Source organism: Micromesistius poutassou, assembly GCF_964030765.1.
Source record: "Micromesistius poutassou genome assembly, chromosome: 7".
In the NCBI taxonomy this organism is placed as follows: domain Eukaryota; kingdom Metazoa; phylum Chordata; class Actinopteri; order Gadiformes; family Gadidae; genus Micromesistius; species Micromesistius poutassou.
The window spans coordinates 18,683,220-18,709,037 of record NC_140277.1 but is presented as its reverse complement, the minus strand read 5'-3'; the positions used below and the strand labels follow the sequence as shown (position 1 = coordinate 18,709,037).

General features: G+C 45.2%; 3 protein-coding genes across 3 annotated transcripts in view; all 3 read right to left on the bottom strand.

The window, feature by feature from the left end:
- The window catches only part of LOC311350681 (NLR family CARD domain-containing protein 3-like), a 240,816-nt gene that overhangs the window by 66,660 nt on the left and 148,338 nt on the right, over positions 1-25,818 (bottom strand). The gene's annotated exons all lie outside the window — the stretch shown is intronic.
- Positions 1-25,818, bottom strand: part of LOC311350679 (NACHT, LRR and PYD domains-containing protein 3-like) — an 86,300-nt gene that overhangs the window by 40,234 nt on the left and 20,248 nt on the right. The window lies entirely within an intron of this gene.
- On the bottom strand, positions 876-25,818 carry LOC311350086 (NACHT, LRR and PYD domains-containing protein 3-like; the record flags this gene model as incomplete). Its single annotated transcript, XM_084470121.1, has 15 exons — positions 876-1,521; positions 3,963-4,009; positions 5,072-5,245; positions 6,001-6,174; positions 6,614-8,411; positions 8,906-9,134; positions 9,538-9,601; positions 10,256-10,369; positions 12,053-12,169; positions 13,810-13,926; positions 23,579-23,673; positions 23,879-24,062; positions 24,874-25,015; positions 25,364-25,464; positions 25,769-25,818. 15 exons carry the CDS (start codon positions 25,816-25,818, stop codon positions 965-967), a joined length of 3,963 nt encoding a protein of 1,320 aa, XP_084326247.1. The 3' UTR covers positions 876-964.

Below are 25,818 nucleotides of genomic sequence, written 5' to 3'. Positions count from 1 at the left end.
ACACCTGTAAAGTGACCCTCCATGCAGAGGATTTATAAACTGACCACTAGAGAAGGACCAGGAGACGACAGAATACACATCTCTTATTTCTGTATTTATACATTATTTATTTTTGACATTATTAATGTCATAGATTTGATTAATTTAATTGTGTCATTTATTTTCTTCCGGTCTTGATCAATACCTAATAGGTTAACAATCGTTAGTTTCCATTTCAAAAGTGTTCACAATTCAGAATTCATAAAATTAGAATAAATTAGAAACACTACCATCTATTGGCCATACTCGGTTATAGCACCAACTTTATTTTATTTATGTTTAAAAAACGACATATTAACATTATTCATTCAAACATGATTATTAGTTTTTGTAGGTTGAAGAATAAATTACTCTTTAAAAAAACACATTTAATACACTATCTATCCAGATTCATAACCTCAGTACATTTAATACACTATCTATCCAGATTCATAACCTCAGTACATTTAATACACTATCTATCCCGATCCATGACCCTGCTTGTTTCAGTCAAGTTAAGGACTGTTTAAATCATCATCATGAATCAAATCAACATCAACATAATATAAAGCAACTTGACTGTTTGTACAAGAATAATAAAGTGTTTGATACAAATATACTACAGAATTTACCAATAGAGCGATCACTAAAGATAGAAATGTAATAATTACTGATAACTGAGCGATTTATTGAGCATCACTGAAAACACACCTTTTTAAAATAGCTTTCATCATCAAACTCTCCTCATCTGAACAATTAATCTTTCTAACTGTAGAGGAAGCTCAATGCATAAGATTTTTAATAACTGTAGAGGAAGCCAAAGATATGATATTGAGGATAATGAATTCCCTGTTGCATAAAAAAAAAGTTTTGGAGTTAAAAAAAACAACAGAACGTGTGTGTGTGTGTGTGTGTGTGTGTGTGTGTGTGTGTGTGTGTGTGTGTGTCAATACAACTGACTCAGAGAGACTGAGATACCAGAAGTCAAAAACGCAAATGCAGGGAGGAGGTCCTCCTGGGTGAAGGAGGTCCTGAAGGTGTGGATGTGTGTCAGTGTGTCTGAGGACCCTCCTCCACCTGGGGACACTCTGTAGAAGGACAGAGAGCCAGCAGGCCGGTCCAGATATACTCCTACTCTGTTAGAGCCAGGGGGGGGGAGACGGATGACTGTTGTTATATTGTTGTGCTTGGCAACGTAACAGTCATCATAACACCAAAGACCCCAGGACTTGTTGTTCCCTCCAATCAGGCTGTCATCACCATTTCCTCTCCTTGTGATTCCTCTGTATGTCACTCCTACATTAACACCTCCTTCCCTCTCTACCTCCCAGTAACAGCGACCAGTCAGAACCTCTCTTCCCAACACCTGGACCCATTGGCCAAACCTCTCTGGGTGATCAGGATACGGCTGCTGCTCTTTAACCTCCGTCACCTTTCTGTTGTCCTCAGACAGAGAGAGTCGTCTGTAGGCTGTGTTTGGGTCCAGTGTGAGTTCACAGGCATCTGAGGGGAGAACAAGACACCGTTACCAGGGCCGGTTCTACACTGAATTGTGCCCTAGGCGAGACTCCGCCGAGCGCCCCCCCGCCCCCCGCCCCCCACCCCCCATGCACGATCGGGATGGGGGGGACGGTGGGGGGCGATCACAGGGTTGTTGACCGGGGGGGGGGGGGCGATCGGAATTGTTGACGGGGGGGGGCGGGGCGATTGGGATTGTTGACGGGGGGGGGATCGGGATTGTTTCATTTGGGCGCCCCCAACACATTTTGCCTTTTGCTTCTCAAAGGAAAGCTAGCGTCCATATGAGAGAAAATAATAACTGATGACCACAAAGCACTGCACACACACACACACACACACACACACACACACACACACACACACACACACACACACACACACACACACACACACACACACACACACACACACACACACACACACACACACAGTCCCGCGGTCGCACATCCAAGCAGCTCATAGGAACGAGGTCTTAAAGAGGACATATTATGGTGTTTTCTCAACAAGTAAACATAGCATATGAGTTCAGGAAAACATGTTTTTGAAGCTGTTTGCTGGAAATCGCTTCTGGGAAACAAAATCTCTCCTAGCGCTATTCCCCTCTGTTTCAGTCCCTTCACAATGTGCTGTTTCTGGTGTCTGTAGCCTTCATGCAAATGAGCTGCTGCCCATTGACCAATGAGCTGTCAGAGTGAACCACAGCATGGAGGAGAAGTGATTGTTGGCCTTTGTGGTCCAGGTCTACAAAATCGTATCTATGCTCTGATTGGAGGGGGGTGGGGAAGTGGGTGGTAATATGAAAATTTACCCCCCCCCCCCCTCCTGCGTAGGAGGGGGCGCTGAAACTGACTCGCTCGTTTGGTAACTGTAGGCGGGGTACTTTCAGAAATGCATATCTCACTCAAAAAAGCATGTACGAACTTATTTCAAAGTTTGTATGCGTGTGGCAGCACCAGAGACCCAAAACAACAGCCCAAATCCCAGGAAAAGTGTTGTTTTCATAATATGTCCCCTTTAACACACTCACTGTTAGAGTAGCACTACTAATAACATGCGGTATGGCAGCGTTTAAATGGCGGCTATTGTGACACGGTTTCAGTATCGGTATACCGTACTGCGACACTATGAGGGGCTGTTCCGTTATTATAGGGCAGACTAAAGGGCTCTTTATGGTTCCACGTCGACGCAACGACCCCGCAGACGCTTCCACGCAGTCCTGAACCTTTCTGGTCCTGCGTCGGGTTTTAGTGAGCGGACCAATCACAGCCCTTGCGGCTGCGTCGCCTCGACGGAAGGTTACAATTTTTGGGAGGCGCACGTCAGGCCCTCGCGGTGGACGCAAGGAGGGTCCGCAAGGACGTGAGGGGTCTGTCACCCCCTTGCGTTGCGTGAACGTGGGACCATAACCAGCCCTTAACAGTCCTCCGCTCTCTGTTCCCTACAGGCTGCTTGTTCCCGCCGCTGTCCTGATTGTGGGCGGGGCATCGGATATTGTCGTTATTATTATATCCTACCTTATCTCCTAAACAATGTAAGACCTTCCTTGTGTTTCCCTGAATGAAAAGCACTCGGGGCGTCCTGTCTGGGCCTTAGATCTACTAAAGCACTGGTCCTGTCTGGGCCTTAGATCTACTAAAGCACTGGTCCTGTCTGGGCCTTAGATCTACTAAAGCACTGGTCCTGTCTGGGCCTTAGATCTACTAAAGCACTGGTCCTGTCTGGGCCTTAGATCTACTAAAGCACTGGTCCTGTCTGGGCCTTAGATCTACTAAAGCACTGGTCCTGTCTGGGCCTTAGATCTACTAAAGCACTGGTCCTGTCTGGGCCTTAGATCTACTAAAGCACTGGTCCTGTCTGGGCCTTAGATCTACTAAAGCACTGGTCCTGTCTGGGCCTTAGATCTACTAAAGCACTGGTCCTGTCTGGGCCTTAGATCTACTAAAGCTGGTTGGCTGAAGGCTACACAGTCTTCAGGTTCTAGTTCTGCTCGTAGCTGATAGGCCGATGTGACTCAATCAGAACAAAGACCCAGACCGCGCTGAGGAAACGGGCGGAGCTGGGATGGGGGGGGGGGGGGGGGGGGTCCTCACTGGGCGGCCCTCACACGTAGCATCGGAGCTCTGGGGGTCACACGGGGGTCAAACTCACACACGTTTCAGCCCTTGTACGGCTGGCTGCTCACAGTGAATATTTCTTAATACTGCGTAACATTCACTAAGAAGCAAATATCAAACGAGAACGAAGTATAGATTATTGTAGAATATAATTATTATACATCAACAGTTTGATGAAGGTGATGTCCACCATCATCTTCATTCCCAGGATGATTTGACTGAACCGACGTCACCTCCTGCTGTGTGGATGGACTTTCCATCTCTATAGTTAGTGTGTGTTGAGATGAATCAAACTAAACAGACACTTACACTTCATTAGAGCTGGTTTCATCCTCCACTCTCCACCGTGCTCCACACTGGGGAGACAAAGAGAGAGCAGCATGTTGTCTTTAGACAGGGAAACATTATTCACATGTTAACAAAGAGAGAGCAGCATGTTGTCTTTAGACAGGGAAACATTATTCACATGTTAACAAAGAGAGCAGCATGTTGTCTTTAGACAGGGAAACATTATTCACATGTTAACAAAGAGAGAGCAGCATGTTGTCTTTAGACAGGGAAACATTATTCACATGTTAACAGAGAGAGAGCAGCATGTTGTCTTTAGACAGGGAAACATTATTCACATGTTAACAAAGAGAGAGCAGCATGTTGTCTTTAGACAGGGAAACATTATTCACATGTTAACAGAGAGAGAGCAGCATGTTGTCTTTAGACAGGGAAACATTATTCACATGTTAACAAAGAGAGAGCAGCATGTTGTCTTTAGACAGGGAAACATTATTCACATGTTAACAAAGAGAGAGCAGCATGTTGTCTTTAGACAGGGAAACATTATTCACATGTTAACAAAGAGAGAGCAGCATGTTGTCTTTAGACAGGGAAACATTATTCACATGTTGACAAAGAGAGAGCAGCATGTTGTCTTTAGACAGGGAAACATTATTCACATGTTAACAAAGAGAGAGCAGCATGTTGTCTTTAGACAGGGAAACATTATTCACATGTTAACAAAGAGAGAGCAGCATGTTGTCTTTAGACAGGGAAACATTATTCACATGTTGACAAAGAGAGAGCAGCATGTTGTCTTTAGACAGGGAAACATTATTCACATGTTAACAAAGAGAGAGCAGCATGTTGTCTTTAGACAGGGAAAGGCCCAGCTCCAGGCTAACTCATCGTCAAACCAGCAGGGATCAGCTGACTCTGACATCAACCACTCAAAAAACAAATTCACAGTGTGCTGCACTGACTATCATGAATGTTATTTAATGAAAGTCGCCTGAATCCTAATCTTCTGTCTCATCACTTTCTACTCAACATGAGTTACAGCTGTGTTTTGAAACCACTTCATCCAGTAGCTGCTTGAATCCTTGTAGGAGACATTGTCCCTGAGTGGTGAGCTGTCCTCTCCATACCTGAGAGTGTCCAGTCTCCAGTGTGGATCCTCCAGTCCAACAGAGAGCAGCGCAGCTCCTGAGTCTCCTGGGTGATTGTAGCTCAGGTCCAGCTCTCTCAGATGGGAGGGGTTGGAGCGCAGAGCTGAGGCCAGATAAAAACAGCCATCCTCTGTGAGCAGGCAGCCAGACAACCTGCACACACACACACACACACACACACACACACACACACACACACACACACACACACACACACACACACACACACACACACACACACACACATAAACCAACTTAACTTAAGTTAAATCAGTGTGTAGAACCAGGATGTGTTTTGTCAACAGGGGTACAGCCCAATTCTAACGTATTGGACATGAGTCAACAGTTTTACCGTCCAGCATCGTTCACAAACTATTTCTGAATTAAAAAATGTAAAAGTATGCTGTGTAATAAACATACCCTATACCCAGGGTGCAAACTACAGAGGACAGAGAAGTCCGGACAAAGTAGTGACGTGTAATGAAACCAGGGAACGTACTGACACGTGGACCAGAGAAGGTCCTCTGGTTAGTAATGGAGGGGTAAATCAGAGAATCAGATGATCCTGAAACTCATTATTTACCACAACAGCCGACAGGTGTGCCTTCTTATTACTACTTCTACCTATTTATGGTTTTCATGTACAATATTATTCACGCACCAATATTTACACAACAAATAGCAGATACTGTTTATAGTGTAGTGGGTTATGTGTAGAAATCAGGGAATCCTCCACCATGGACATGGTAACACATGGTCCCAATAATTCACACCCTACTGACACCATCATTAACATGTTGAATAATGCCATTATTATGTCAACCACAAAGAAATGTGTCATATTATTCCTATGAAATGTGTTAATTTTTATTTTCATGGATGCAAATAAAGGTTTGAGTGAAATTGACCTGAGAGTTTCCAGTGTACAGTGTGGACTCCCCAGTCCAGCAGAGAGCAGCTTCACTCCTGAATCCTGCAGATCATTGGTACTCAGGTCCAGCTCTCTCAGACTAGAGGAGTTGGAGCTGAGAACTGAGGCCAGAGCTTTACAGCATCTCTCTGACAGATGACAGCCAGTCAGCCTTCACACAAAATAAACAGACAGGAACATGTTACTCTTCAGAACCGATAACAACCAACTTCATTACAGTTAAGCTTTCATAAAAAAAAAAAATACATTTGCAGCATATAACTATGTCACTATATATTTGTATATTTGTTATGTGTGCAACTACAGATGTTGTTTGTAAAGTATTATGAGTTTATGTTCTAGTATTATTTGTGTTTTATGTATTGTATTACAGGTTATAAATACACCTACAAAGATGTTGCGTATATCATTGTAACATTTATATTGTAGTATTATGTATATTGTGTTTTGTGTTTTGTAATACATTTATTACAAATTATTTGTTATTTGTGAACCTACAGAAATGTTTTGTATGTTATCATCATGTTTACATTCTAGTTTTATGTATATTGTGTTGTGTGTATTGTAATACAGGTTATTGGTGAACCTACAGAGATGTTTTGGAGGCTTTGACCACTGGCAGAAGCCTCAGAAGACCCTCCTCTGAAGCAGAGTATTTCTTCAGGTCAAACACGTCCAGCTCCTCTTCTGATGACAGTAAGATGAAGACCAGAGCTGACAACTGAGCAGGGGAGAGAGATTCTCTGGAGAGACTTCCTGATGCCAGGTACTGTTGGATCTCCTCCACTAGAGAACGGTTGTTCAGCTCATTTAGGCAGTGGAACAGATTGATGCTTCTCTCTGGAGAGAGATCTCCACTTATCTTCTCCTTGATGTAAGACCCTGTATTCAGATTGGTCTGTGAGCTACTTCCTGTCTGTCCCAGCAGGCCTCGTAGGATAATTAGATTGGTCTCCAGAGAGAGGCCCAGGAGGAAGCGGAGGAACAAGTCCAGGTGTCCGTTCTCACTCTGTAAGGCCTTGTCCACAGCACTCTGGTAGAAGAGATCAGATTTACTCCTAAAAAAATAAGACCACCAGGTAATTTTTTCTTCTGAGAGCAGATTAACACCAGTCTCGATGAAGGTCTTTAAGACATAAAGGGCGGCCAGAAACTCCTGGATGCTCAGATGGACAAAGCAGAACACCTTGTCCTGGTACAGCCCACACTCCTCTTTAAAGATCTGGGTGAACACTCCTGTGTACTCTGAGGCTGCTCTGATATCGATGCCACACTCTGCCAGGTCTGACTCATAGAAGATCAGGTTGCCTTTCTCCAGCTGGTTAAAAGCCAGTTTTCCCAGAGAAACAATGATCTCCCTGCTCTCTGAACTCCAGTGTGGATCTGTTTCAGCTCTCCCATGATACTTCCTGTCCCCCTGTATGGACTGAACCCTCAGGAAGTGGCTGTACATCTGAGTCATGGTCTTGGGCACCGCTTCTCCTGTCTGGGTTGTTTTGAAGAAGTCCTCCAGAACTGTAGCAGTGATCCAACAGAAGACTGGGATGTGACACATGATGTGGAGGCTTCGTGATTTCTTGACGTGGGAGATGATTTTGCTGGCCAGCTTCTCGTCGATGTATCTCTTCCTGAAGTACTCCTCCTTCTGTGGGTCGGTGAACCCTCTCACCTCTGTCACCATGTTAACACACTCAGCAGGGATCTGATTGGCTGCTGCAGGGCGTGTGGTTATCCAGATGCGAGCGGAGGGAAGCAAGTTGCCCCTGATGAGGTTTGTCAGCAGCACGTCCACCGAGGTGGACTCTGTGACATCAGTCCAGATTGGGTTGTTCTGGAAGTCCAGAGGAAGTCGACACTCATCCAGACCATCCAAGATGAAGACAACTTGGAACTGGTCGTATCTGCAGCTTCCTGCTTCTTTCGTTTCAGTAAAGAAGTGATGAAGAAGTTCCACTAAGCTAAACTTTTTATCTCTCAGTAAATTCAGCTCTCTGAAAGTGATTGGAAATGTGAAGTGTATGTCGTGGTTGGTTTTGCCTTCAGCCCAGTCCAGAGTGAACTTGTGTGTTAAGATGGTTTTACCAATGCCGGCCACTCCAGTTGTCATTATTGTCCTGATTGGTTGATCTTTTCCAGGTAAGGGTTTAAAGATGTCTTCACATTTGATCGGTGTTTCTTCCCTGGCTGGTCTCCTGGAAGCTGTTTCAATCAGTCTGACCTCATGTTCCTTGTTGACCTCTCCACTGCCTCTCTCTGTGATGTAGAGCTCTGTGTAGATCTCATTCAGAGGTCTTGACTCTCCTGCTTTAGCGATTCCCTCAAACACACATTGGGTCTTCTCCTTCAGATGAGACTTGTTTTTATGTTGGCACTCATTAGCAATCATTTCTAAATTAAAAAACAACAGAAGAATGTGTGTTTATAAATAGTACAGCTCTTTAAAAAAAAAAATAGTGTAACATATTTCAGCCATAATATTCTCCCATAGCCACAATACCGAGTACATATAACATAAGCTGTAACAATTGCACATAGCCATGAGGGGGCAGCAGCTGATCACACATAGATGAAGGGGGCGGGCTTTTAAAGCCACAGAACACGCCCACCTCTACCTGCCTATTTTAACTCGGACCCCGCTATCATAGAATCTCTTGGGCGGCGTATCCTAGATATAAAGCTTAGAGACGCTCTGCGCGTGTTATATACCATTCCTCTCCTTTTGTTTCATAGACGATAGACAATAGACCAAATAAAGTGAGTTAAAAGCGATCCTGTCTCGGCGGCCTTTCCTGGATTAAAAATAACATAACAATAGTCTCTTACTTCTCTGTTTTAAAATAAGACAAAATTTATAATCTGTTTTCAGAATAAGAGTATCTTACTGCTCCTCAGTGTGTCGGCCAGCTCCTCCAGCTTCAACTCCTTCATGCAGAGCATTGTGATGTCTAGCACTCCCTCTCTGGCGCACCTCCTCTGCTCCTCCTCCTCACCATCCACCTCCTCCTCCTCCTCCCTCTGGCTCTCTGAGCATTGTGGGTCATCTGGGTAGAGAACCCTCCAGAGCTTCTCCACCTCCTTGTCTAGAAAAGCGTGTGCGTTCTCCTTGATCCACTGGAACAGAACAAACATCAATGAGAACTTTACTGTGAACTAACTGAGGACATCAGAAGCGTCTGTCCTGGATTCACGTCCTGCTGGTCTGAAGAGGGAAGCCTGGAGACTGTTAGCTCCAGACTGTTAGCTCCAGACCGTTAGCTCCAGACCGTTAGCTCCAGACTGTTAGCTCCAGACTGTTAGCTTCAGACTGTTGGCTCCAGACTGTTAGCTTCAGACTGTTGGCTCCAGACTGTTAGCTCCAGACTGTTAGCTTCAGACTGTTAGCTCCAGACTGTTAGCTCCACGCTGTTAGCTCCAGACTGTTAGCTCCAGACCGTTAGCTCCAGACTGTTAGCTCCAGGAGAGATGTTGGTCACATGTCATTCATGACTGAACTCAGTGTTGTACATTTACACACCTTCAACTCTGTGTGTTGCTGCTGTACAGACGGACCACTGGGAACCTTTGACCTCCTCTGGTGTCTGTGGAGAACACACACACACACACACACACACACACACACACACACACACACACACACACACACACACACACACACACACACACACACACACACACACACACACACACACACACACACACACACAATACTTTCAGGAGATCTGACGGTGAGGAGGGACCATTAAGACAAGACATCTGAAGCCATTCTTAGACCCGGTTTGAAAAGAGCTTTGGGGTAGAGGGATGACGATGGAAGGCTTCAGATTTGGACCAGTTTACTTTGAAACTGAAGAGAATTAATTAATTAATTTAAAATGAGATCAGAGTTTACAGGTGGGTTCTGAGACTAGTGCAAGAAGATCATCTGCAAATAACATTCCCTCTTGTTCAATCGCCCACTTGAATACCTACATTGTGATCCTTACAGATAGCTACAGCCAGCAGTGCAACAAGAAAGGCTGATAACGGATCTCCTTGTTTAAGACCTTCTTCATGTCAAAGGAGAAGACATCATACAGTTTTTGAGCCACTGGGTTAATGTTGGGCTGAATCCAATGTTTTTAAAAGCTGTAAACAAACAAAGCCGTTCTCTTCTAGATAAACAACAACAACCATCTGTGATTCAGGACTCAGGATGTTTGTCTGATGTATTTAATAATCTGACAGATCCTTACCTTGGCTCAGTAGGCTGATTTCCATCTCCAAACCTTGCAGGTTGTACCATAGAGCTGTCACTCTTCATGGAGACACAGCTGGGTCCAGGGGAGTCTGCTCTCTGCTGCTGGACTCTTCTACATATTTTTAGATTCAAATGATTTATTGCTTTTCAAGTTATTACATTGTAGAGTTACAATAAAAGTAGTTTAGGACATAAAGTAGTCATATCTAAAGCTAAACGCTGGATATAATGGGTTCATGAGCTGGAACCGTCCTTCTAGCTGTGTGTTCATGTGTAAATAGGTTCTCCTCTCCCCTCCATGGAGCGTTCTAGTAGAGGAAGGTTCTCAGGAGGCCAGCTGGCCTGAGGAAGAGTTCCATGTAGAGTCTGGGCTGCAGACCCAGCCCTCCACCCCCTGACTTTAGTTTAGGATCCTGGAGGCAGTCTCCATTGATTAGGCCTGTCCTTGGTATGCCCTGCTACTGCAGCTTTACATTTTATGGCTTGAACTTTCCGGTTAGTTTTTTGACCAGTTGAATATGAGTAAGGAATATCTTATTTTGAATATCTGCAAATACAATTTTTGCATCTGAATTAGTAAACATTGCACTTTTTTTTTATTTGAAGTCGGATTTCAAAACAAATTAATTCAGATGACCTGTTTTCAAAATATAATATTTAAGTTTTATGAATTCAATGGCTTTACATTTTTTTTTAAAGAATGGTAGTAATGTTCTTCCATAGTTGAACCAGAACCCTGCCTGTGAATGGAGGTAGTTTAGGGTTTAAGCAGAACCCTGCCTGTGAATGGAGGTAGTTTAGGGTTTAACCAGAACCCTGCCTGTGAATGGAGGTAGTTTAGGGTTTAACCAGAACCCTGCCTGTGAATGGAGGTAGTTTAGGGTTTAAGCAGAACCCTGCCTGTGAATGGAGGTAGTTTAGGGTTTAACCAGAACCCTGCCTGTGAATGGAGGTAGTTTAGGGTTTAAGCAGAACCCTGCCTGTGAATGGAGGTAGTTTAGGCGAGGGCCGAGCCGCCTGCTGAAGGCCTCGTGGGTTCCACCTGGGGCCTCTCTAACGCTCTATCAAGCTGGTGCCTGATGCTCCCAGGCGCTCTTGTGTCCCTGCTGTTAGCTGTGTTTTGTTAACTGTCTGTGCTTTGCTGCCCCTGTGGCCGTTGGTCACTTATTCTGCTGCATTCTGTGTTTCTACCTGTTGCCTTGTTTGGCCTTCTGGGTTAAAGGTTTGTTTAAGCTTTGGCCTGGTCTGTAGGAAGCTGCTAGGGCCAGTGGCCTTTCATTGGTGCCACATTTTCTCCTGTTTTGGTTGAGCTAGGGAGCTAGGCTTACCTACTGTATTTCCTTTGAGCTGTTAGATTATTTTTGAAGGTAAGTCTCACATTATTTTGGCCCAGGCTCACCCTGATGGTAAACACCTGACCTACTTCAGGCGGGATAGGTTTTCAATAAACCCTTTGTTTACTTGTGAAACCCTGTGTCTGTACTATTTGAGTTAGCTTCATGTGGCCCCCTCTATCCCCTTTAAACCTGCTACATTGTGATCCTTACAGATAGCTACAGCCAGCGATCTTAACAAGAAAGGCTGGTAACGGATCTCCTTGTTTAAGACCTTCATGTCAAAGGAGAAGACATCATACAGTTTGAGCCACTGGGTTAATGTTGGGCTGAATCCAATGTTTTTAAAAGCTGTAAACAAACAAAGCCGTTCTCTTCTAGATAAACAACAACAACCATCTGTGATTCAGGACTCAGGATGTTTGTCTGATGTATTTAATAATCTGACAGATCCTTACCTTGGCTCAGTAGGCTGATTTCCATCTCCAAACCTTGCAGGTTGTACCATAGAGCTGTCACTCTTCATGGAGACACAGCTGGGTCCAGGGGAGTCTGCTCTCTGCTGCTGGACTCTTCTACATATTTTTAGATTCAAATGATTTATTGCTTTTCAAGTTATTACATTGTAGAGTTACAATAAAAGTAGTTTAGGACATAAAGTAGTCATATCTAAAGCTAAACGCTGGATATAATGGGTTCATGAGCTGGAACCGTCCTTCTAGCTGTGTGTTCATGTGTAAATAGGTTCTCCTCTCCCCTCCATGGAGCGTTCTAGTAGAGGAAGGTTCTCAGGAGGCCAGCTGGCCTGAGGAAGAGTTCCATGTAGAGTCTGGGCTGCAGACCCAGCCCTCCACCCCCTGACTTTAGTTTAGGATCCTGGAGGCAGTCTCCATTGATTAGGCCTGTCCTTGGTATGCCCTGCTACTGCAGCTTTACATTTTATGGCTTGAACTTTCCGGTTAGTTTTTTGACCAGTTGAATATGAGTAAGGAATATCTTATTTTGAATATCTGCAAATACAATTTTTGCATCTGAATTAGTAAACATTGCACTTTTTTTTTATTTGAAGTCGGATTTCAAAACAAATTAATTCAGATGACCTGTTTTCAAAATATAATATTTAAGTTTTATGAATTCAATGGCTTTACATTTTTTTTTAAAGAATGGTAGTAATGTTCTTCCATAGTTGAACCAGAACCCTGCCTGTGAATGGAGGTAGTTTAGGGTTTAAGCAGAACCCTGCCTGTGAATGGAGGTAGTTTAGGGTTTAACCAGAACCCTGCCTGTGAATGGAGGTAGTTTAGGGTTTAAGCAGAACCCTGCCTGTGAATGGAGGTAGTTTAGGGTTTAAGCAGAACCCTGCCTGTGAATGGAGGTAGTTTAGGGTTTAAGCAGAACCCTGCCTGTGAATGGAGGTAGTTTAGGCGAGGGCCGAGCCGCCTGCTGAAGGCCTCGTGGGTTCCACCTGGGGCCTCTCTAACGCTCTATCAAGCTGGTGCCTGATGCTCCCAGGCGCTCTTGTGTCCCTGCTGTTAGCTGTGTTTTGTTAACTGTCTGTGCTTTGCTGCCCCTGTGGCCGTTGGTCACTTATTCTGCTGCATTCTGTGTTTCTACCTGTTGCCTTGTTTGGCCTTCTGGGTTAAAGGTTTGTTTAAGCTTTGGCCTGGTCTGTAGGAAGCTGCTAGGGCCAGTGGCCTTTCATTGGTGCCACATTTTCTCCTGTTTTGGTTGAGCTAGGGAGCTAGGCTTACCTACTGTATTTCCTTTGAGCTGTTAGATTATTTTTGAAGGTAAGTCTCACGTTATTTTGGCCCAGGCTCACCCTGATGGTAAACACCTGACCTACTTCAGGCGGGATAGGTTTTCAATAAACCCTTTGTTTACTTGTGAAACCCTGTGTCTGTACTATTTGAGTTAGCTTCATGTGGCCCCCTCTATCCCCTTTAAACCTGCTACATTGTGATCCTTACAGATAGCTACAGCCAGCGATCTTAACAAGAAAGGCTGGTAACGGATCTCCTTGTTTAAGACCTTCATGTCAAAGGAGAAGACATCATACAGTTTGAGCCACTGGGTTAATGTTGGGCTGAATCCAATGTTTTTAAAAGCTGTAAACAAACAAAGCCGTTCTCTTCTAGATAAACAACAACAACCATCTGTGATTCAGGACTCAGGATGTTTGTCTGATGTATTTAATAATCTGACAGATCCTTACCTTGGCTCAGTAGGCTGATTTCCATCTCCAAACCTTGCAGGTTGTACCATAGAGCTGTCACTCTTCATGGAGACACAGCTGGGTCCAGGGGAGTCTGCTCTCTGCTGCTGGACTCTTCTACATATTTTTAGATTCAAATGATTTATTGCTTTTCAAGTTATTACATTGTAGAGTTACAATAAAAGTAGTTTAGGACATAAAGTAGTCATATCTAAAGCTAAACGCTGGATATAATGGGTTCATGAGCTGGAACCGTCCTTCTAGCTGTGTGTTCATGTGTAAATAGGTTCTCCTCTCCCCTCCATGGAGCGTTCTAGTAGAGGAAGGTTCTCAGGAGGCCAGCTGGCCTGAGGAAGAGTTCCATGTAGAGTCTGGGCTGCAGACCCAGCCCTCCACCCCCTGACTTTAGTTTAGGATCCTGGAGGCAGTCTCCATTGATTAGGCCTGTCCTTGGTATGCCCTGCTACTGCAGCTTTACATTTTATGGCTTGAACTTTCCGGTTAGTTTTTTGACCAGTTGAATATGAGTAAGGAATATCTTATTTTGAATATCTGCAAATACAATTTTTGCATCTGAATTAGTAAACATTGCACTTTTTTTTTATTTGAAGTCGGATTTCAAAACAAATTAATTCAGATGACCTGTTTTCAAAATATAATATTTAAGTTTTATGAATTCAATGGCTTTACATTTTTTTTTAAAGAATGGTAGTAATGTTCTTCCATAGTTGAACCAGAACCCTGCCTGTGAATGGAGGTAGTTTAGGGTTTAAGCAGAACCCTGCCTGTGAATGGAGGTAGTTTAGGGTTTAACCAGAACCCTGCCTGTGAATGGAGGTAGTTTAGGGTTTAAGCAGAACCCTGCCTGTGAATGGAGGTAGTTTAGGGTTTAACCAGAACCCTGCCTGTGAATGGAGGTAGTTTAGGGTTTAACCAGAACCCTGCCTGTGAATGGAGGTAGTTTAGGCGAGGGCCGAGCCGCCTGCTGAAGGCCTCGTGGGTTCCACCTGGGGCCTCTCTAACGCTCTATCAAGCTGGTGCCTGATGCTCCCAGGCGCTCTTGTGTCCCTGCTGTTAGCTGTGTTTTGTTAACTGTCTGTGCTTTGCTGCCCCTGTGGCCGTTGGTCACTTATTCTGCTGCATTCTGTGTTTCTACCTGTTGCCTTGTTTGGCCTTCTGGGTTAAAGGTTTGTTTAAGCTTTGGCCTGGTCTGTAGGAAGCTGCTAGGGCCAGTGGCCTTTCATTGGTGCCACATTTTCTCCTGTTTTGGTTGAGCTAGGGAGCTAGGCTTACCTACTGTATTTCCTTTGAGCTGTTAGATTATTTTTGAAGGTAAGTCTCACGTTATTTTGGCCCAGGCTCACCCTGATGGTAAACACCTGACCTACTTCAGGCGGGATAGGTTTTCAATAAACCCTTTGTTTACTTGTGAAACCCTGTGTCTGTACTATTTGAGTTAGCTTCATGTGGCCCCCTCTATCCCCTTTAAACCTGCTACATTGTGATCCTTACAGATAGCTACAGCCAGCGATCTTAACAAGAAAGGCTGGTAACGGATCTCCTTGTTTAAGACCTTCATGTCAAAGGAGAAGACATCATACAGTTTGAGCCACTGGGTTAATGTTGGGCTGAATCCAATGTTTTTAAAAGCTGTAAACAAACAAAGCCGTTCTCTTCTAGATAAACAACAACAACCATCTGTGATTCAGGACTCAGGATGTTTGTCTGATGTATTTAATAATCTGACAGATCCTTACCTTGGCTCAGTAGGCTGATTTCCATCTCCAAACCTTGCAGGTTGTACCATAGAGCTGTCACTCTTCATGGAGACACAGCTGGGTCCAGGGGAGTCTGCTCTCTGCTGCTGGACTCTTCTACATATTTTTAGATTCAAATGATTTATTGCTTTTCAAGTTATTACATTGTAGAGTTACAATAAAAGTAGTTTAGGACATAAAGTAGTCATATCTAAAGCTAAACGCTGGATATAATGGGTTCATGAGCTGGAACCGTCCTTCTAGCTGTGTGTTCATGTGTAAATAGGTTCTCCTCTCCCCTCCATGGAGCGTTCTAGTAGAGGAAGGTTCTCAGGAGGCCAGCTGGCCTGAGGAAGAGTTCCATGTAGAGTCTGGGCTGCAGACCCAGCCCTCCACCCCCTGACTTTAGTTTAGGATCCTGGAGGCAGTCTCCATTGATTAGGCCTGTCCTTGGTATGCCCTGCTACTGCAGCTTTACATTTTATGGCTTGAACTTTCCGGTTAGTTTTTTGACCAGTTGAATATGAGTAAGGAATATCTTATTTTGAATATCTGCAAATACAATTTTTGCATCTGAATTAGTAAACATTGCACTTTTTTTTTATTTGAAGTCGGATTTCAAAACAAATTAATTCAGATGACCTGTTTTCAAAATATAATATTTAAGTTTTATGAATTCAATGGCTTTACATTTTTTTTTAAAGAATGGTAGTAATGTTCTTCCATAGTTGAACCAGAACCCTGCCTGTGAATGGAGGTAGTTTAGGGTTTAAGCAGAACCCTGCCTGTGAATGGAGGTAGTTTAGGGTTTAACCAGAACCCTGCCTGTGAATGGAGGTAGTTTAGGGTTTAAGCAGAACCCTGCCTGTGAATGGAGGTAGTTTAGGGTTTAACCAGAACCCTGCCTGTGAATGGAGGTAGTTTAGGCGAGGGCCGAGCCGCCTGCTGAAGGCCTCGTGGGTTCCACCTGGGGCCTCTCTAACGCTCTATCAAGCTGGTGCCTGATGCTCCCAGGCGCTCTTGTGTCCCTGCTGTTAGCTGTGTTTTGTTAACTGTCTGTGCTTTGCTGCCCCTGTGGCCGTTGGTCACTTATTCTGCTGCATTCTGTGTTTCTACCTGTTGCCTTGTTTGGCCTTCTGGGTTAAAGGTTTGTTTAAGCTTTGGCCTGGTCTGTAGGAAGCTGCTAGGGCCAGTGGCCTTTCATTGGTGCCACATTTTCTCCTGTTTTGGTTGAGCTAGGGAGCTAGGCTTACCTACTGTATTTCCTTTGAGCTGTTAGATTATTTTTGAAGGTAAGTCTCACGTTATTTTGGCCCAGGCTCACCCTGATGGTAAACACCTGACCTACTTCAGGCGGGATAGGTTTTCAATAAACCCTTTGTTTACTTGTGAAACCCTGTGTCTGTACTATTTGAGTTAGCTTCATGTGGCCCCCTCTATCCCCTTTAAACCTGCTACATTGTGATCCTTACAGATAGCTACAGCCAGCGATCTTAACAAGAAAGGCTGGTAACGGATCTCCTTGTTTAAGACCTTCATGTCAAAGGAGAAGACATCATACAGTTTGAGCCACTGGGTTAATGTTGGGCTGAATCCAATGTTTTTAAAAGCTGTAAACAAACAAAGCCGTTCTCTTCTAGATAAACAACAACAACCATCTGTGATTCAGGACTCAGGATGTTTGTCTGATGTATTTAATAATCTGACAGATCCTTACCTTGGCTCAGTAGGCTGATTTCCATCTCCAAACCTTGCAGGTTGTACCATAGAGCTGTCACTCTTCATGGAGACACAGCTGGGTCCAGGGGAGTCTGCTCTCTGCTGCTGGACTCTTCTACATATTTTTAGATTCAAATGATTTATTGCTTTTCAAGTTATTACATTGTAGAGTTACAATAAAAGTAGTTTAGGACATAAAGTAGTCATATCTAAAGCTAAACGCTGGATATAATGGGTTCATGAGCTGGAACCGTCCTTCTAGCTGTGTGTTCATGTGTAAATAGGTTCTCCTCTCCCCTCCATGGAGCGTTCTAGTAGAGGAAGGTTCTCAGGAGGCCAGCTGGCCTGAGGAAGAGTTCCATGTAGAGTCTGGGCTGCAGACCCAGCCCTCCACCCCCTGACTTTAGTTTAGGATCCTGGAGGCAGTCTCCATTGATTAGGCCTGTCCTTGGTATGCCCTGCTACTGCAGCTTTACATTTTATGGCTTGAACTTTCCGGTTAGTTTTTTGACCAGTTGAATATGAGTAAGGAATATCTTATTTTGAATATCTGCAAATACAATTTTTGCATCTGAATTAGTAAACATTGCACTTTTTTTTTATTTGAAGTCGGATTTCAAAACAAATTAATTCAGATGACCTGTTTTCAAAATATAATATTTAAGTTTTATGAATTCAATGGCTTTACATTTTTTTTTAAAGAATGGTAGTAATGTTCTTCCATAGTTAAACCAGAACCCTGCCTGTGAATGGAGGTAGTTTAGGGTTTAAGCAGAACCCTGCCTGTGAATGGAGGTAGTTTAGGGTTTAACCAGAACCCTGCCTGTGAATGGAGGTAGTTTAGGGTTTAAGCAGAACCCTGCCTGTGAATGGAGGTAGTTTAGGGTTTAACCAGAACCCTGCCTGTGAATGGAGGTAGTTTAGGGTTTAAGCAGAACCCTGCCTGTGAATGGAGGTAGTTTAGGCGAGGGCCGAGCCGCCTGCTGAAGGCCTCGTGGGTTCCACCTGGGGCCTCTCTAACGCTCTATCAAGCTGGTGCCTGATGCTCCCAGGCGCTCTTGTGTCCCTGCTGTTAGCTGTGTTTTGTTAACTGTCTGTGCTTTGCTGCCCCTGTGGCCGTTGGTCACTTATTCTGCTGCATTCTGTGTTTCTACCTGTTGCCTTGTTTGGCCTTCTGGGTTAAAGGTTTGTTTAAGCTTTGGCCTGGTCTGTAGGAAGCTGCTAGGGCCAGTGGCCTTTCATTGGTGCCACATTTTCTCCTGTTTTGGTTGAGCTAGGGAGCTAGGCTTACCTACTGTATTTCCTTTGAGCTGTTAGATTATTTTTGAAGGTAAGTCTCACGTTATTTTGGCCCAGGCTCACCCTGATGGTAAACACCTGACCTACTTCAGGCGGGATAGGTTTTCAATAAACCCTTTGTTTACTTGTGAAACCCTGTGTCTGTACTATTTGAGTTAGCTTCATGTGGCCCCCTCTATCCCCTTTAAACCTGCTACATTGTGATCCTTACAGATAGCTACAGCCAGCGATCTTAACAAGAAAGGCTGGTAACGGATCTCCTTGTTTAAGACCTTCATGTCAAAGGAGAAGACATCATACAGTTTGAGCCACTGGGTTAATGTTGGGCTGAATCCAATGTTTTTAAAAGCTGTAAACAAACAAAGCCGTTCTCTTCTAGATAAACAACAACAACCATCTGTGATTCAGGACTCAGGATGTTTGTCTGATGTATTTAATAATCTGACAGATCCTTACCTTGGCTCAGTAGGCTGATTTCCATCTCCAAACCTTGCAGGTTGTACCATAGAGCTGTCACTCTTCATGGAGACACAGCTGGGTCCAGGGGAGTCTGCTCTCTGCTGCTGGACTCTTCTACATATTTTTAGATTCAAATGATTTATTGCTTTTCAAGTTATTACATTGTAGAGTTACAATAAAAGTAGTTTAGGACATAAAGTAGTCATATCTAAAGCTAAACGCTGGATATAATGGGTTCATGAGCTGGAACCGTCCTTCTGGCTGTGTGTTCATGTGTAAATAGGTTCTCCTCTCCCCTCCATGGAGCGTTCTAGTAGAGGAAGGTTCTCAGGAGGCCAGCTGGCCTAAGGAAGAGTTCCATGTAGAGTCTGGGCTGCAGACCCAGCCCTCCACCCCCTGACTTTAGTTTACATCCCAACATGACCAGTGGCTCATCAACCTGCTACTGGGCTGCTAGATGGTAAAGTGTGGAGGGGTCCTCTGATGTATACAGTCCAGTGGAGGAGGGACTCTCCTGACCCAGGATGGTTCTGGAGGGTAGAAACAGCCTTCCAGAACATTGGAATATTGTTCTCTCCCAGAAGAGTGTACCAACGTTCTGGTGCAGTAGCTCAGGAAGTACAGCGATCCCGGCTCCTCCTAGCGGAGTGTGTCCCTGAGCGAGACGCCTCACCCTGACTGCTCACCAGCTGGCTGTCGCCCTGCGTGGTCGACTCCGCCGTCGGTGTGTGAATGTGTGCATGAATGGATGAATGTTGGCAATAATTGTAAAGCGCTTTGAGTGGCCACTGGTTAAAAAAAGCGCAGTATGAATGCAGTCCATTTACCATTTACAATCTGTGCAGAGTTTACCGCCGGCCACTAGGGGGTAGCATTGGGTTAAAGACCGCTGACCGGCTCAGTTAGGAGTCGCCTTATTGTGTTTGCCAGCATTACAGACGTTCCTGTTACGGAGGTTGAATATTAAGCTGTTAACATAATTCATAAGTTCCTGCTGATATTTATGTTAGACATGTGCATGTAGGAATTACTGGCTGTAGCTTATGTTGTTATTTTGTGTACTGCTGTAGGGCTTCTTCATCTTTGTCATTAAATAAGTAATCTGACATCGAGGAGTGTATTCCTTCAATCTGGTGGCCCCTCCAACAATCAAGGGGTCTAACAACCTGCTCCATCTAGCTTGGACCGCTCCAGTACACATGATTTAGGGTTTTAAACTGACTTCTCTTCACATGTTATTACCATTATTGAGAATTCTGAGCCACTCAGACTAATGATGGAGTCATGATGTATCACTGCTGAGCTCTGAGATGGACAACAGTCACAGACAGAGAGATCCTCTTCTTACCTCCCAGCTTGGCTCTGGAGGACATGTTCCCCAGACAGAGTGGTCTCAGAGGTAGGACCCCCTTCCTCTCTCTCCTCATCCATAGTAGACTGGAGACCTGGACACAAACACAACTACAGATTGTTTCTCTGGTCATTCAGCGTTTGGTTATTCCCTGCTTTTCTAGAACCTTCTTATTGCCGCTCATTGCTGTTCATTGCTGCTCTCGGTCTCAACGAGGGGAAAGACGTGGAGACGCTGCCCAGTGTTTACTACAAACCACTGATAACTTTATCACTCACACAGAACGTCTCAGGGCTTCAAGTGCGTCTGCAGGGGAACCAGAAGACAGATACGCTCACTATGAGGAAATCCTCCTCTGAGGTTTTCTGTCCTGTTGAACCGGTCTGACTGACGACCTAAACGGACCTCATGACGTTTAGACCACGCCCACATCCCCAGATCTGGCCCTCTTCCTCACGCACAATGACAACAATGAGAATAGTACAATTTAAATGATCATTATGATATTAATAGTAATCATAACAATACAAATAATATAACTCAATAATAATAAGAATAATTGTAATACATATCATAACAATACAATTTCAACAAAATACTTCATTTTACAAGTAATAGTATTAATGATATTAAACATTAAATAATTAAATAATATTCAAATCCTTATTTGATGAATAGTTTTAATAAAGATGAATACAGTTTTCATGGCAATAAATGTTGCAGTACAAACCAATTAATTAACAATGTGAGAAGTGTTAAGTAGACCAAAGTTTACAAAGCAGTAACATTACATTACATTATGTTTTCATAAATATAACCTATGAATTATGATATGACGGAGCGTGGTGACTACAGTACCTCGTCTTCTCCCTGCTGTGATGAAGAGCTCAGCACCAAACCGTCCAACACAACAACAAGGAAAGGATGATGTGAACCAACCAGTTGGACCAGTTCCCCTCCCAGTTTAAACTCCTGTCAGACTAACCTCTTATTGGCTGCTGTTCCATAACTTCACTCAGTGATGAAGAATAACCACTTTATTAAAATATGAACGATGGACAGAGCTGTGATGTCTAGAAGCTCAGAGAAATACAAAGAGACACTTGATGGTTTAAACAGCAGGTAGAGACACTCTGATGCATCGCCTCACACGTCCTCCTCAGTTACAGAAAATAAATACCAGGACTTCATGAACACTTTACCATACATTAATGAAACATTCATTAACATTAGTGAATTAACTAACATTTAACTAATGGTATAGTAACTATTAATTAACGTTAGTAAATGCAGTAATAACCATTATTATAGCATGGGGAACTAAATACACATTGCTCACATGTGTATTTAGTTCCTATGGACATTGTTAGTAAACATGAACACCATAATTAAATTATTACTATTCATTAACTGTTAATGCTCATGACTGCATTAACTAAAGTTAATTAATGGTTAATTAATACACCCTTATTGTAAAGTGTTCCCATGAATTCCATGAAGAGAGAAATGTAGATAAAGTAGAGAATAGAAACACGTGACCTAGAGAAGGCCTCTCCTGTGTTCCAGGTGATCAGTACAATCTCACAAAGATCAAATCCTCACCACACGTCTTCTTCCTCATACCAAACCTGTGGCGGCCGCGCCTCCATTCATACCATCACTCTGTTGATCAAACACAGCGAGACGGTGGCTGACCTTCACCTTAATGTGAAGGTCAGCTAACCTTCACATTAGCTGACCTTCACTTTAATGTGTTCTCATTGGAAAAGCATTTTAAACACAGAAGGTTAAAACAGTACAGGTTTATACCGGTTTAGATCTCAGCTTCTTCACTGTTTCTACTCAATTTTAAGAGTAAGAAAGGAAAAAACTGGACATAAAAGAAGAGAAATGTAATAAAAAAATAAATAATTATGTTAAATTATCATAATTATTATTACAATAACTGAATGTATTAAATAATGTGATAAAGGGTCCATAAGGGTGGCAGGTCCATGCTGTCTGATTCCTATGTGCTGGTCTGTATCTTAAGGCTGGCGTCGGTTTCTCCCTGATGAAGATGTGTCTCATGGTGTCAGTCGGTCGTTAGGGCGGTTCCAGCAGCAGCTATTTCCTGGTGAGGCCTTCTCCTGACTGGCAGCCAAACTCATTGACATAACACATACCTCCTCTCGTTAGGAACGGTTTGGTTGGCATCAAGAGGTGCCAGTAACACGCCCTCTTGTGATGTCACAGTCTCCTCCCTCCTACTAGACGTTTTGTAGGTGTTGAGAGACGGTGACATCACCAGAGGGCGTGTCATTGGAGGACGTACATCCTCTTTTCAACGCTACCTCACTGTCACTTTAATGCACTGCAGAATGTATGCCAATGTGTGTGTGGGGGTGTGGGAGGGTAGAGGGGGTTTCTGTGTATAGCTGGACGTTGTATTGTTTTGTATTGTTTTATATTCTTTTTACAACTATTTATTTCATAAAGCACCAAGAGGACTGCCATCCAATGTCATTGTGTCCTGTGCAATGACAACAAAGAATTATATTATTCAATCGTTATTAGGTGGCTACATAAAAACTACAACCTAAGATGGCTGCCGCACAAGAAGGATCCGGAATGACGGCGTTGTGTTTTTAAGAGTGAAACTACAACATCCAGGATGTGTTGGTATAAAGAAGAGACACAATTCAACAAGGAACAGTGACACACAAATATATAAACATCACATCCACAGGGTTGCCAACTTTTGGTTTTTGGCCGGAGTGAGACTCTGCTACTGGTCCAACTCTTTAACCAGTAGGCCACGGACGCATTAACTGTTTTAGAGACAGTGTTTTGGGGCTTTGTTCTTGGCCCCACAATAAATTAATTTGTGAATCTGTGCGTGATGCAGTGACATCAACTGCCCCCCATTAGGATTAATATAACGCGTTGATGATTTCCCAATCTAAAGAACTAGAGGTTTGATGTCTATATCTCACATTTTATCATTCCATTATCAGGCTTTACAAGGAGAAAGGCCGTACGTTGACCGTTGTGTGTTTGTCTCCCCCTAGTGGTCACTGTTGGAACGCAGCCCCCAAAAACACATCGGTCTCTAAAACAGTGAATGCGTGCATTTGTCTCCTGGTTTCTCCCGTTGTCCCGTGTTATTCACCCCGTTGTCTCATAGTAATATGTCATGTGTCACCGGTTGTGTTTGTCCGCAGACTTGTGTGGTTGTCTACGACGAGGGAAGGACGACCCAGAGACACAGGACCTGCTCTCACTCTGGTCCTCTTTATTCTGGTACAACATGACGACGCACACGTTGTGTCAACAGTGTGCGACTGAAATCATGAGTGTTCATGAGACCCCAGCTTAGATAGATTTATCTTCTTCTCTATTTTTGACTGATAGAAAAATACATTCATACGTACATTCTCCATCAAACATGTGATGGTATAGTGGTGAATTACAGGTCATTTCCAACATGTTTAACGAGGCCTACCTGGTACACAACGATGACACTCACAGCGTGTCTGTTTTCTTTGCGGGAATCATTTCTACGTTTCAGATGCAGGAGTGAGGCTGAAGACAGCGAGGCCGACTCAGAGCAGGGTTCCCGCTGTGGGTCCAGCGCTCTGCACAGAGGCTGCTGAGCGCTGACAGAGGGCTGACGTCTGAACACCGAGCTGGAGTCTGGGATGGGACCCCATGAGGGACGGGGACACAAGGGTTCAGCCCCCTGGCCGCGCACAGACCCCCTGTTGAGGGGGAGCCCGCCTCCAGACCAGGACTAGGACCAGACCAGGAGGAGGACCAGGAGGAGGACCGGACCAGGAGGAGGACCAGACCAGGAGGAGGACCAGACCAGGAGGAGGACCAGACCAGGAGGAGGACTAGACCAGGAGGAGGACCGGACCAGGAGGAGGACCGGACCAGGAGGAGGACCAGACCAGGAGGAGGACCAGACCAGGAGGACTAGACCAGGAGGAGGACCGGACCAGGAGGAGGACCAGACCAGGAGGAGGACTAGACCAGGAGGAGGACCAGGAGGAGGACCGGACCAGGAGGAGGACCAGACCAGGAGGAGGACCAGGAGGAGGACCAGACCAGGAGGAGGACCAGACCAGGAGGAGGACCAGGAGGAGGACCAGACCAGACCGGCTGCTCCCCTCTGGGACCACCCAAACTTCCCACTGTGTGTGTGTGTGTGTGTGTGTGTGTGTGTGTGTGTGTGTGTGTTCAGCTTTTATTTAAGGGTGAGATATTATACCCCCCCGACTGCCCCCTGGGCCCCCCCCGGGGCCGAGGCCCCCGCCACAGGGGCTTCTCTGGCGTGGTCTCCGCCCAGCCACGCCCCTTCCTCCCCGGCTCCTCCCCCTCTGACGAGGACGGAGGCGGCGGGGGGGGGGGGGGGGGGGGGGGGGGGGGGGGATGAAGGGCGGGAAGGCGGGCCGCTCCGGGCGCGCTCAGTGCGAACACTGCGGCGAGACGTTCTACCCCTCGGCCAATCGAAGGGGCCGGTGCCAGGACGCGCCGGACGCGGTGGGCGGCGGCGTGCGGCGGGTCAGCTGCATGTGGCCGACAGCATGCTGCACCACCGCATGTCGGACCCCGAGGGGGACTTCTCGGACCCCTGCTCCTGCGAGGGCGCGGGCGGGGGCGGGGCCCGGCGGGGGCGGGGCCCGGCGGGGGCGGGGCCCGGCGGGGGTGGGGCCCGGCGGGGGTGGGGGCGGGGTTAACCATGAGGAGAGTCCAGGCACCGCAGTCGCCGCATCACGCTACAACAGACAGACCAGTGAATTAGACATAGTGCAAATGTACACTGCTACTAACTTAGTGACTGCATTAACAAAAGCACCAACAAACACGCAGCGGTCTGCACATCGCAACAACAGGTGGGTTAGACCCCATTGCTCCAGGTCCCGGTCCATCCACTGCTCCAGGTCCCGAGTCCAGGTCCTGGTCCCCCCTCCAGCCATAGCCGTACCTCTGGCCAGCCTCTCTGGGCCCTCTCCAGTGTGACGGCCCTCTGCCTCTCCAGTGTGGCTGCCCTCTGGCTGCCCTCTGTCTATGCGTGGGGTTGTGGAGCTGCACAATCGTTATTTGAGAGGCAGCAGGGAGAGAGGTCTTGTTTCCCGAAGCTCTGCTAGGCAGTGGCAAAAAACTGCCTAATTCATCGTTCAGGTCTACTTTATTTTATTTTATTTCATGATCATAATACTTCAGAATATGTAGTTTGTTTCCGTTCTGTCCTATCGCCAACATGCCTCTGTACTCGGATGTCTCAGGCACAGAGACATGGGAAAAGCACAGACTGCACCAAACTGCAACAGACAGTGGCTTCATTTGAAACGAGGACAACATTTCAAAGTGAATCAACAAGTTCACTCACTCTGCGATGGCCGGAAGTGGGCGTAACCCCGGCGGGGCCATGGGGGCCAT